The sequence below is a fragment of the Colossoma macropomum genome, unplaced genomic scaffold, assembly GCF_904425465.1.
Source record: "Colossoma macropomum unplaced genomic scaffold, Colossoma_macropomum, whole genome shotgun sequence".
Classification (NCBI taxonomy): domain Eukaryota; kingdom Metazoa; phylum Chordata; class Actinopteri; order Characiformes; family Serrasalmidae; genus Colossoma; species Colossoma macropomum.
Genome location: NW_023494788.1, coordinates 40,518,908 through 40,533,027, shown reverse-complemented (window position 1 = coordinate 40,533,027; position 14,120 = coordinate 40,518,908). Strand labels below are relative to the sequence as shown.

At 40.7% G+C, this 14,120-nt stretch overlaps 1 protein-coding gene across 1 annotated transcript in view; it reads left to right on the top strand.

Annotated features, from left to right (window-relative positions):
* The first annotated feature begins 7,261 nt into the window (after positions 1-7,261).
* nlgn3a (neuroligin 3a) overlaps positions 7,262-14,120 on the top strand; it is a 172,332-nt gene continuing 165,473 nt past the window's right edge. Inside the window, exons 1-2 of the mRNA XM_036569366.1 lie at positions 7,262-7,670; positions 8,999-9,676. Of these exons, the coding sequence (XP_036425259.1) occupies positions 9,211-9,676 (466 nt within the window). The 5' untranslated portion in view covers positions 7,262-7,670; positions 8,999-9,210. The remainder of the gene's footprint in view (positions 7,671-8,998; positions 9,677-14,120) is intronic.

Genomic DNA, 14,120 nt, shown 5'->3' with positions numbered 1-14,120 from the left:
TGCGGAGCGAACGGATCAGCGGTAGCTCCCCTGCACCAGAGCTGCTGCCACACGCTGTATTTAATCCAGTTTATGTAAATTACTGCATGTACACTTTCAAAAAGGGGTTATTTAAGGGCTTTTTTATTAAAGACAATGGTTTATGAATTATAACCATGGCAACTTAAAGACTGTGACAATACTTAAGTGGTTCTTTGTAGAACAACTACATGGTGGTTTGTTTTTAGGTATGACATTCCAGCAATGCTCCAGTGGCCCTTTTCTTCTTCTTCTTCTTCCTCCTCCTCTTCTTTTTCGGCCTTTTATTGTTGTTACATCATGGAAATGATGGATAGCCTTTTTTATAGGTCTTTAAGGAGGATTTCAAAATGGTCCTATATGGCATCAAAAGGCTTCTGCTATTCTGCTACTGTGATTTTATATTATACATTTATATTTATTTATATGTATTTATAAAGGGATTTTATTCAACACATGTACAGTGCTGTGCAGAAGCCGAAGACCAATCATTTCCAACCACAACAGCAATAAAGTACACGTTATGAAATTTTCAGCATCATGAAAACAAGCAGAAAACATATATTTAACTAAAATTACACAGAAGCCTCAACAAATAAATATATAATATCATTGTTCAATGCTTAATGTGTCCACTCTTTGCCTTTATTATAACTTCCAGTCTTTTAAAGACACTTGCTTTCATTTCTACAGTGATGCTCCAAAGTTCAGTGTTCAGACTCATAGCGTTGAGTTGTCTTCTCACAGTGGAAGGTTGGGGAGAAAAGCTCAATTTTTTTTAGATCTGAAGTAAAAGTGGAGCTTACTTCTCTCCTATTGCCCACAAATATAGCTTTAAGTACTGTTTATCTGATGGTGACATATTTGGTGGTCTGCTAGGACCAGCATAGGCGTTAAAAGTATTTTTATATTTTTTTTGAACCCCAGTTATGAAAGTTTATGTAATTTTTGACATAGTGGATTATCATATATGTAATATCCCCAGAAATATCTCCTGAAAATGAAGAACTTGTAATTAGCTTTGAAATAATATGAATGAAGGGTGTTCCCTGACTTTTGCACAGTACTGTTTATAGACTGTACATATACTGTACATATTGCAGCTGTCAGGAGTCGTTTTTCAGTTTCTGACATAATTTGACAATACCTGTTGGCTTTTACATTGTATGTAAATTTCATGATGAATGGACCAAAAGAAATGACCCAAAATGACCTGGAAAAAATTCTGGTTCCATTGACTTACATTAAAAGTACATTATGTTTTTTCCTTCTCCTGTAAAGTTACCATTTTGGAGATACGAGGTTTTGTTCCAACAGTTGTTTTGTGATTTGTTTTTACACAAAATGCTCTTAATTCTATGAGCGTGCCATTTGTAACACTTAGACGTATTTACATAGCGGAGGATCGTGGGTAAATGTTCAAGAATGACCCCTGTGGTTTTTTAAAAGGGTCCCCTGAGTAGTTGTGACTTATTAGCTACTTTAAATATCCTACCCAGGGACTGTCATGCAAGACTTGGTTCCCTTTGAGCCAGTAGCAGCATTAATATGGTGATGAGCAAGAGATTTATTTCATTTAACTGATTTTAGCTCCCCAAGTGTTTAAGTCAGGCACTAATTAGGTTTTTGTTTCATTTTGTGAAACACTTAATGATTTTCTATCTGTGAATGATTTGCCCTGTGATGTTAGCGCAAACATTTGTTGTAATAGTACAGGTGGTAATTGTCTAAAGTGTAATAAGAAATGATTTTATGGCTGTAAATGGATTTGCCCTTTGATGTCAGCATAAAGGTTGCAGTATTTGTTGTGATATTCCAGATGGCAGTTGACTTAAGTGGAATGAAAAAAAAGGGAAATTAGAAGAAAATGGCATTCAAAGCAGACGAGTGAGGAAAACCAGTTCCCTCTGGAGCGCAGGCAGTCGACACCTGAGGTTTTTTTATTTGACTTTGAACAGGATTCGAATTATCATTTTGAGGTACATTAACCTTCACCTCTACAAACTAATATCCCTGTTCCTTCCTGATCATAATGCGTTAAATGTGAGAAACAGAACAGTGGTTCATGGGATTAGGCAAAAAGCATAAATGCATAAAAGAGCACTTTAAGTAACATGTTTCTGGTGAATAAAACCGAGTCTTGGCCCTAAGCCAACACTGTATTTGCATTATTTTTTTTAGTACGTGACTACATTATGCTTTGGGTAGCAACACTAGCAGCCTCCTCCTGGTGTACAGAAAATCAACACGGACACTAAAAGGCAGCTGGACTGTATGCATAATTCTCAGTGGTGGACGAAGAACACAAACCATGTACTCGAGTTAAAGTAGAGACACCCAAGGTAAAATATTACTCCAGTAAAAGTAGAAGTTCCTCCCTTTAGACCTCCACTTGAGTAAAAGTACTAAAGCATTTGCCTTCAAATGTACTTAAGTATCAAAAGTAAAAGCACTAAAAGATTAATTATGACTCTGATGTCCTGTTATCATTTTTGTAACAAGACTCGCTTCATTAACTCATTTTAGGTGAAAATACTCCAGTGTCTCTCTTGGTAAACCAGTCTTTTAATAGAGTCATTAATTAGTGACGCTGATGTCTATTAAAATTATCATAAGCACAAAACACTGAAGGCAAACAGTTTCCATCAGGTAGAACTGAGTGGCTCTGAAATCACTTTTTACAAACAAGCAAAGTTTCAGTTTAAGATTTATTTTCAACTTAGTTACAAGTTTAAGTTTAATAAAAACTTTAAACTCAGATTCACAAATGAGTTTCCTTTACTAAGCTGCATCTGTAGGTCTCTGTTCATAAACATAAACTAGCCAAAACAAATTTACAATAAAATGAAATAATATTTGTATAAATTCAGAAAAAAGAAACATGCCAGTCACAACTGCATATGTGTACATATTGATTAGAGTCAGGAGTTTCTTCCATCATTTATGTAGGAATAGGCTCTCCTAAAATTGAATGCTGTTGCACTGACGTTGAACCGTATGCTTGCACTGGGTATCTGTGTCACGCTGGATGTCGCGCTGGATGCAGCTGACATTTTCCTCTGACTACACAAGAGTTGGTTCTGTTTTTCACACTGTGCCTTCGCAGCTTTCCATGCAACCTGTGTTCCTGGCAATAGTGAAGGATAACGATGGTCAGCTCCTTGTTCCCCCCCCCAACTCTGTCCCTGTTTAAACTGAGCTGGTGCGGTGATCACAGCTCCACGGGGCTGCACTGATTTGTCCTTGATATTATGCCAAAGCCCAAGCAATGCAATAATGACTGCATCGGCTGTTTTCTGCGGCCCAGTCTCCCCTGCCAGGATTATTTGGAATGGACGACTGTATTTTGACATTTCCCAAATGCTTATTCTTTGTGCAACATGCCAATCTCTTTGATTAAATATGGTGCAGTGCCGTTCGTCATGGCCGGCAGCTTTCGCTGAGGCGGGGATAGACAGAGCACCATGGCATTTTGAGCGCGAGTCATTGCTGATTGCTGAGATCTTGCCTATGGAGGAACTTTGAAACGTATGAAATGTGTAGAAAGCGACGGAAACACGCCGCTGTTTCCTTGCGGAGAGTAATAGTTTGAGACTCCTCAGCCGGGTTTCCTCTCGCTCATTGCTTTTCATCATTTCCTTTCCACTAACAAACCGTGTACGTTGCGCCATTTTGCTGCCAGCTGGAATCTAAGTTATGATTAATAGGTGTTACTGAAGTGCTCACAGCAAGGTTCAACCCAGTTTTTTCAAAGTCCATAATTACTTTTTAACTTAAAAAATGGTCCTTAGGCAAATGAGAACCTCTGCTGTATGTGGTAGGCTATATGTTCTGTAAGCCCTACGTGAACATTAGCGTTGAACACTTAATACGTTATGTTAAAAAAAACACTAAAGCATGACTACAGGATATAAACCGTTACCTGAAAGCCTTGGAAAATGTTTACCAGTGTGTGTAATAGAGGGAACAGTGTGGGTAATACAGGGAAAATGAGAAATGCACCTGCTATAGACACAAATGACTACAAAAACAGGTAATGGCCTGGTGGGCTAACAGTTGCGCTTAAGTAATTCTGCTTCCTTTACACGTATCACTAGTTCAATTCCCCTTTGTAATCCTCTTCATCTGATATAGGAAAGTACCAAACTTCTGGAATGTTTTAAATCGGCTCCTCATATATACATCATCCACTACACGTGTACACTAGAGACTTAACATCGGCTATTTTTCTCCGAGTATGGGTCCTTCAAATTAAAGTGCTCTGCAATTCACAGAGAAGTGCGGAATGCGATGGCTAGTAGCTGTTATTGTTGGCCTTGGCTAACTCTCACTGGGAGCAGCTTTAATGCTGGAGAGCTATGTTACAGGAGCAGCAATCACTGGTGCCCTTAATAGCACTCTCCTCTCAGTGGTCAGGATGCTCAGCTTTTAACCATTGTGCCCGGGTTTTAGATACTGCTGAGATGTGCGTCAGACATAACGTAGCCTTCCTCTCTGTGTGGCATCGCGCAGCATGGTACCATAGAAGAGGAAGTTGTGGATAAGTGCCTGACTGATATTCTTGCGTTATGCGTGACGTCACACTGTACAGTCGCCGCCATTTTGAGGATCGAATCAGGGGGTGACTATATAACGCGATGCCTTCAATTTGCTGTGCTTTGTGAATGATTCACCTGCAAGACGAGGTGACACAGACCTTTAACTCAGTGTTTTCACTCCAGGCTTGGAGCCGCTGCACTGTATAGTTTAGTGCTTCTTTCTGCTGTTTACACCTCGTTCAGCTCAAGAAGGGATTAATTAGCTAATAATATCAGGTATTTTAACCAGAACCACAGTTATGCAGTGCAGGGGTTTCAGGACTGGAGCTGAACTCTGAACTAACTGCATGAGCAAACTTACAGAATCACGTCTGATGAAACACGACGCAGTTTTCCGACCCACGACATTCAGGCTGATATTTAACGTTTGTTTCTCCATTCAAACGTCATTTAAGTTGAGTTTCCACAATAAACATATTGCAGCACCTAACGAATACTTCCCCGCACTTGCCTTGAATCCTGCTCTCCGAGGGGCAAACAGATAACCACAGCACACACTCTTACACAGCTCAAAACTACTCTGATCTATTAGCCAGTAAAATACTTCATGACTATTCTCATTCTCAGTATTGTGTGTAAAATGCATAGACTGTATGGTAAAATGGATGAAGCAATAATGGCCACTGTCACAACAAATCTGCACCATCATAAGGAACTTTTTGAGAAATAATGGACCAGATTCATAAAACTGGGCGGTAACAGCGCTACACCACACAGGATGTACAGCATGGTGAATAAGAGCTACTCTTAGAAGTATTGTGATGCTGTCTTTTTAACACTACAGTATTTCTACTGGTGTCCTGGTCAAGAGCCAATCAAAGTTGACATGTATAATGTCATTTGAAACACATATGAAAGACCTACAGCAAGTGAAGCTCCAGTTGGCTGCTAAAATGGATATGAACAAAGAAACAAAGAAAACCAATATTCTCAGAAACAGAGCTACGGATTTTAAGGGAAGAAGTGCTGCAAATAGTAATAAGTTGTTTGGTAAAGAGGCTTTGAACTTTTAATCGTTTTTTTATCAGAAAATGTTTATACTAGGAAAAAAATGACATCTTAAAATGTAACTTTTAATTGTCAGAATTATATTTTAGCATGTAGGATTTCATTTCTCATTGGTAAGAATTCAAGTCTTTTTCTTATTCATTATAATTGCAGTAACATGAATTAAAGTTTAACGTGTGGCCATTTTTTTACATAGTTAAAAACAAAATGAACATGCTGCAGGTCTGATTGCTGTAACAAGACAAGCTGTTTTACCTTTAATTTTTTTTTTTCTTGATCTCAGAGATTCAGTTTACATGTGAAAATAAAAATTCCACTAGTAAATATTACATTTCGACTAGTAAAAATTCATATACTGATGATGTCATTTTCACATGTGTAAAGTGAATTCTTTGTAAAATCCACTGTAAATTAAAAATGCAGTTCAAATTTAAAAATGCAATTACAATTTTTACTGTTGACTTATTTAGATTATAAGCTAAACCCACTTTTCATACATGTTGCGAAACATTGAATTTCATGTGTAAATGAAAATGAGATGAAAATGTGACAACGTCTCACATTGCACAGGCGGTGAAACTCACTGGTAATTCTCGTTTATGATGAGCAAACATTAAACATTAGTGTGTTACCCTCCCCACTGTTTACTCTTAACATAAAAGTAAATATGCATTTTATGAATGTGGAAAAATGTGTATATATATATATTAGCCTTTCAGTGCACAAAGCATGCTATTTTAGTTATTAGAGGTGCCGTATTTTACCCATTCATACCCATATCCATTGGCTCTAATTTAAACACACAACACCATACATATGAAACCAGTTAGGATGAAAATAATATGATACAACCCAGTAAGTCTTTCTGTGAAGGGAACTGATGTGCATTGGGCAGGCAATCCATCAGAAATGTTACATTTCTTTGGGTCCGTATGTTCTTTGAGCTCGCTTGAAAACATTTTTCATAGTTAAAAAAATGTTTATCAAATTATATTTATTCTTTTGGTCATATAAGTCTGTTGGTTTCCAACAAAACAATAGAAAATCCTAATTTTGCTGTCATTAAAGTATGAAAATTACATGTAATAAAAAAATCAAATGGATACTATTTGATGTTCATACGAGGTACAAATATACACTCAGAACAAGTTCTGTGAAATGTTTCCTTATCATGCTCAGTTTAGTTGACGTGAATAGGTTGTTGTGCGTCACACATCACTCTAGATAAGAGCATCTGCCAAACGCTGTAAATGTAAACAATGAAAAATAATCTAATCAACAGAAACCAGTAAATTCAATGCTCCAATGCACCCACCCCCCACCCCCCGCACTTTTTAGTTTAAGAACTTATGTTTCGACACCTGACAGTCAAATCAGTCAACAAAGCGCTGTTTAACTCAACCTTCTGAGTGTGTTTTAAATCAGCATCACTATAAGCGACAAAATGTTCATATCTGTTGCATCCTAATCTGGGTAAACAGAAAAGGGAGACAGTTTGAGTTTGACACGCTGTGAGAGAGAGGAGGAGGAGGAGGAGGAGGAGGAGGGCACGTAATGACATGTACATACAGGAGCACAGTCCTCTATTAGTCACTAATAACCCCTCTCAGCCTGTGCAGTTTGCCTTTGCCCTTTATTTATGAGCAGCCACAAGGCCAAGCCAGCGAGACGATCAATACTTTCTAGGCTCGATGAGAGCTGATTGGAGAGAACTCCTGTTTGCTCCGTTCCAGCTGGGAATTCAGCAGGCGCTCACGATCTGAGGTGACCACCGTCGCTCTGCCACCAGTCACATGACATCACCCCGGTGTCGCCACATGGGTGCCGTGAACCCGCTGTCGATTTTGAGGAACGGCGACTGTGCATTTTGCTCCCGTGCCATGTTTATGGAGCGAGGGCTGCACTCCTGCAGATTAATACCGAGCGAAACACCAGAGGTTGAATCACACTCCAATTCAATTGCATAATTCATCTTAGTAAATACAGCACAGCTGTGAGGCCATTAACATGGCCAATAATATTTTGCAGTGATTAGCCGGGCCAACGGTAAGTACAGCCTTTAATGTGCTTTTCGTGCCATTGACTTCTGATATGAGTGCAGAACAGTGTAATATTTTTTGACATAAGCTGCCGTTTGACACAGCGTTGCTCATCGTAGGCATCATTTTCAAATGTCAGCAGTTAACGTACTAAATTAAGTGGAAGCTTAGTCAGAATGACTGCGCTGGTTACTTTGATCGCTGAAATAATTCCCAAGTTAATAACTTATTCTGAGTTTTTCTGCAAACACCAATCAATACTTTGTGTCTGAGCGTCTCTCAGTTTATTGAACAAGATGTGCCCTGGCTTTGGGGGAAAAAACAAAATATTTCCCGACTGTTCAGTGTGCAGAGGAGATAGCAATGAAGCCCTGTTTCCTGTGCTCAAGTGGGCTGTGGGACTCAGCCGAGCCTTGCCCTGCACTCCCTCCCTGGCTGTTTGTCGAGGGAGATAAGTGAGTGTAGATGATGAGAGTCACATGTATGAGGCGGAGGAATATACTGGCAGGCTTTGAGCGAAGGGGAGAAGTGTGGTGCCGTGATAAGTGCACCTCAAGGAATGTTCATATTGCTTCTCCCAGGTGGTTAGCGCCCCCCCCAGACGGGGCGACGATACATTATAAATCATTTACAGTCACTTTGGGATGCAATATCCAGCCTCAAACTCCAGCTTTCCTCCTCCATTGTCATTCCATACCCTCCGAGAGGCTGCCCAGGGCTGAGGGGTCTTAAGCTTTAAGAACTGAAAATTGATCAGCGCTGCACGGAGAAGGGTTCCACTCCACCGGGACTCCCTTTGCTCCACCACTGATTAGCATTTACAGTGCTGGGCGCCTGCCGCCCATGTAGCATTTGCAAATGTGATCTTTCCGGAAGGGCCCAGAGAGCCTCGGCAGGAAATGTTATTTCGCACGTCTTCTTCTATAAGGTGTGGGGAGCAGGGAGGGTGAGGTTAATATATTTGCTTGATGGAAGTTTTTTATTTGTTCGCCGTGACTGATGGAAAGCAGAGACCCCCCTATATCTTTTGCTAGATCACTGTTTCTAATGCATACGCCGCTCTCCCTGTCCCTTGCTGCAGCTGTGCATGGATGATATGGAAGTCGTGCTCGTACGGGGGCCCTTGTTCTCTTGTAGGCCTGCTCTTGATTGTGCTGATTGATGGCTGCATTAGACCCACTGTCATATTTATGCGTGCTGGTTTATTGTGGCGCAGAAAAGCACTCCCTAAGTCAATAAAAGTGAGTGAGTAAAGAAAGGGAAAAAAAGCAGCTAGCTGTCTGGGAATTGTCATTAATTTTCCTGTCCTCTTTTTTTTTTTTGTCCTCTGTGCAGGCGAGCCGATCTGACAAGAGGACTGGACAGTGAATGAGGACCCATCTGGACAAAAGTGGAATAGAGCGTGTGTAGGAGTGTTTTTTTAATCTACATAGCCTCATCAACGTGGCCAATGACAGGAACGAGAGTTGAGGAACTGAAGGACGGAGACCTGTACTGAGGGAGAGTGTGTGCCGAGCGTGTGTTGGCATCTCGTTTTTTCACGGACCATGTGGCCTACGGCACGGAGGAGCCAGATGTTCCCGGGCCACGGCGCCTTCTGCGGCGGCCAGGGCGCGTCTCTGTGGATATGGATGTTTTTTTGCTGGGGGTTGGCGCTGGTCAGGGGACAGAGCTACTACCCTACAGTGAACACTCACTACGGGAAGCTACGGGGGGTGCGGGTCCCGCTGCCCAGCGAGATCCTGGGGCCCGTGGACCAGTACCTGGGCGTGCCATACGCTGCCCCGCCCACTGGCGAGAAACGTTTCCTGCCCCCCGAGCCGCCCTCCTCTTGGTCAGGGATCAAGAACGCCACCCACTTTGCGCCCGTGTGCCCGCAAAACATCCACAACGCCGTGCCAGAGATCATGATGCCTATCTGGTTCACATTTAACCTGGATATAGTTGCCACATACATACAGGATCAAAACGAGGATTGTTTGTATCTAAACATCTATGTCCCAACCGAGGATGGTGAGTCTGTCGGGTATACAGGAAACGCAAACCTTCTATTTTCACTTCTGTTTCTTCTGTCACCCTCTGTATTGTGTTTGGAGCATGACTTGTCTGGCGCATGCTGTGTCTGTGTCCACCATCTCAATACCTCATCTTGACTTGATATTCCATGACGTCTTTCCATTAGCTCTTCCCTTCCATGCCACTGTTATGGGTTCCTCTTTTGTGTCAAAGCCAAAGTAACCAATCAATCTTGAAAAAGAAAAAGAAAAAAAAAAAGATCTCTTAACATGAGAGCTCAGATTATAATCTGACACGAAGATTGGATTTAATGATCTTGGTGCACCTCCCTCTCCTCACTGTCTTGACTGTTCTGGGGGTTTTGAGCTTAGCGATTAGCCTGCTCGGTCCTTTTGTAGGGTTGGTGAACGATTCTGGAACACGAGAGGCCTGTGGCATCAGTCTTAGCCATGTAAGACCCGTTACAGTCCTGTTTGCTTCTCCCTCTGTCCCAAATCTGTGTTTCTGAGCTCCATTTAAATTCACAAAGAACGACACCGGGGTGCCATAGTTTAAGCTAATAAGGTGAAGATGACAAACCCGCAGAACAAAGACTTTGTTTCAAACGTACTGTAGGTTCCCACGAGCTGATGAAAGTCCGTAAAGCTTTGAAAGTTAAACGGTTGTGAATATTTATGCTGTTATGAATGCTTACACAGCAGGAACCGAAATGGACTTTGTAAACACATGGCACCCCTCAAAGAGCGCTTTTGCTCAAATCTACGCCGTTTAAACTGCAAAGCAATTTGAGCAAGAGGCACATTATGATGCACTACGGCACAAGCGCCATGCATTCGCCATGCATGCATGGTGCAGCCAATGCAATACGGAGAAGTTCAGTCCCTCCCCTTCGTGGTTGTAACGGGCCTTATGTAGAAGTGCATGTGAAAATAGGCTTCCTGTGTCCCAGGGTACAGCAAATCAGTTCCAGCATTTGGGACTTTTTATTGCTAAAAACATAAGAAACCTTAAAATAATACCCCAGTGAACTTTCTTGACAGGTACTTTTTTTGTTGTTCTTGTTGTTCTTGATTGATAAAGGGAAAGGGGCGGTGGGGCTGGGGGGGAAGGGGGGTGGGTGGCTCAGATAAACTGTTGCATGTTCTCCTCCCAATTTTCTTCTGGAGCCTTCTGTTATTTTGGAGTTTTTTATTCATTTTACAGTCAAAAGAATATCCAAGGAATGTGCCAGAAAACCCAACAAGAAAATATGTAGAAAAGGAGGTATGTAAACAAGCCAACATGGGAGCGAAAAACAGAAGAGAGCGACTGGTACGTCCTCTCTAAAGTCAGCGCCATAACTCCGTCGCCCTCGGAGTCAGAGCCCTAATTGGAACGGGCGACGTGGAAATTGCAGTGCGGATGAATTATGTCTGTATGTTTATGATGTGATGTATGAACAAGCTCGTAAAGCAGGAGAGAGTTGTTTCAGAACGGGTGAGACTTGAAATGAGCATGAGAGTATGTTTCGTAACGTAATTACCAGGTGTTGCTCACCTGTTTCTGTTGATTTGCAGTAAATAATTCAAATCTTACTTGATTTTTTCATGCTCAGGGGTCGATGATAAGTAATTTAGTCATTTTATGCTCCTGAGAGTTCTAAGATATATTATGTAATGCTTGAATCAATTAATTGTACACTCCAGTTGTTCTGCTTAAGCTGTTTTTGTTTGTTTGTTGTTGCCTTTGTATGAAAACAGTGCACTAACAAATCATAATGCTCATCATAGTCTGTGGTAATTCATGGTTCCTCATGTGAAACAATTTAATAATATATTTCTGGATTTTCACAGTAAAATTAATAACTAAGCACACTAAACAAGAATCTAGAGTATGCAGCATGTACACTATGTGTCCAAAAGTATCCAGACGCCCCTTCTAATGACTAAACTTGAACCTGCACCCATTTTTGGCACAGGATTTCAATTGTGATTCTACAATCTCCATAGAAAGACACTGTGAATGGAATGGGATGCTCTGGAGCAGCCACACTTTAGTCTATGGTCACCATGCCCGAAGCCAAGCCCCAGCCAGAGGGGTTAAAGCTCCCCAACATTGGACTGTGGAGCAGTGAAACTGCAGTCTCTGGAGTCTGAAGCTCCATCCAGTACCTTTGGGATGAATTGGAGTCACCTTTGCAATCCAGAACTAATCATCCAACATCAGTACCTGACCTCACTAATGTTCTCGTGGCTGAATACAATCAGCTCCTCACAGCAATGTTCCAACATCTAGTTTAAAGTCTTCCCAGAAGAGTAGAGGCTGCTACTGCAGCAAATTTCCAATTTGTGCTGTTAATTTCAGAAGAAACATTAAATGAGCAGCTGTTTGGACACGTAGTGTATGTGTATGTATTGTATGATGCTCAACCATGTATGACTGGTAAGTAGGTTGTGTACAATAGTTGCATTGGCTCTCAAGTGATATACTGACACAGCCAGGCCTACAATAGAGTCCAAAATCCGGTGATTAGGTTTGTTAAGGTGCTCTCTCATGCTCAGAGGCTAATGTTGCAGCAGCGGGCGTCTTTCTGTGTTGTTTGTATTTTAATGAATTAGTAAAAAACATTGCTAACATTGGATTAGAGTGGAATCTATTTGCCACCAATTAACAATATGCAAATGATGTCATGCTGTCTGGTGCTCCTGTTTTCCATTAATTGTTAACAACGTTAGCATGTATGGTCGAGCCACTCATTTAGACTGAGGTATTTACGTACAGTTCTGTGCAAAAGTCAAAGACCGCTATTGATTTATTTAACTTCCAGTCAAAACAGCCATTATGTACAAGTTCAGTGTCAGGAAAAAAAAAAAGCAGAAAACATATATTTAACAGAAAATTACACAGAAGCCTCAACGACTAAATATAGTCTACGCTATTCAAACCGCCGAGCAGTTCGAGCAAGAGGCACATTATTATGCACTGTGACACAAGCGCCATGCATTTCTTGCACAGATTTCTCGCAGTGCAGGCTGCAGCCAGTGCAGTACGGACAGGTTCAGTCACTCTCCTTCACGGTTGTGACAGGCCTTGTGTAGAAGTGCTTGTGAAAATAGGCCTCCTGTGTCTCAGTGTACAGCAAATCATTCCAGCATTTGAGACCTGTTGTTGCTAGAAACGTAAGAAACCTTAAAAATACCCCTGTGAACTTTCTTGGCAGGTCCTTTCTTTGTTGTTGGGAAAGAGCGGAGGGTGGGTGAGTGGCTCAGATAAACCGTTGCATGTTTTTTTAGTTTTTTTTTCATTTTACAGTCCAAGAATATCCCAGGAATGTGTCAGAAACCCTAATCAGAACACTTTTAATTTATTGATTCATTTAATGTGCAGTCAAAACATTCATTACCTACAAGTTACCTGTTTCTCAGTGTCAGGAAAAGAGCAGAAAGCATATTTAACAGAAATTAGCAGCAAATTAACAGTATTAAATTAACACAGAAGCCTCAATGACTAAATATAATATCACTTTTTTTCAGTATTTACTGCTTGCAGCCTTTGCCTTTATCAAAATAAAGTCAAATACAAAATCAAAATATAAAACTTGCTTTCAGTTTATCAAAGAAATCTGATTTTTCCCCACCTCCACAGTTCAGTCTTAGAAGTTGGTTGCATTGTCCTTCTCATGATCCAAGTGATCTCAAACACACTCAAAGATGTTGAGGTCTGGACTCTGGGGTGGTCAGTCCGTTGTTCTGAAAACATCAGCAGCCTCTTTGCTTGATTTGCAAATTTTCTTTACTACATAGCGGCTTCTAGTTAGCTACGCGTCTTTTCAGACCTACAGTAATGTGTTGCCTTCTCACAGAGGAAGATTAGACAGAAACGTGAATTTTTTCAGAGCTGAAAAACTGGAAGTTAAAGATTGTCTCCTACTTTTTGCTCAGTACTGTGGAGTGGAAAATAAAATAAATTACTAATTATATACGAGGATCATTTAAGAAACCATTCTACAAAGATACACAAAAGCTGTACAGATGCTTTATGACACAATAGGCACATTAAGAAAAGATACAAAGCTGCAGTCTCTGCAGAGACCCTGTCAGGGCAACACTGTGAAAATGCTACTGGCTGTCCCTATTCTGACTTACCTTAAAGGCAAAAAGCTAAAATAAGTATCTCATTTAGTTCAGCTCTAATCACAGTTTGATTGTGAATAAATTAGGAAACCATCGGGCTACAAAGTCAGCAGGTGTGCCTTCTTTTCTTTTAGTGACCTACTTTGTACCTTCAGGCCTTGCTGAACATCTGAAATGAACAGAGAATATTGTGAAATAATATAAGACTGGAAATAGCACAATACCACTTTTTCTTTTCTGATATCGATACTGATACCGAAACTTTAGGTATCGACCAATACTAAACCGATATTTTCTTTCTAAAATACTAAATCTGATCTGAGATGAAT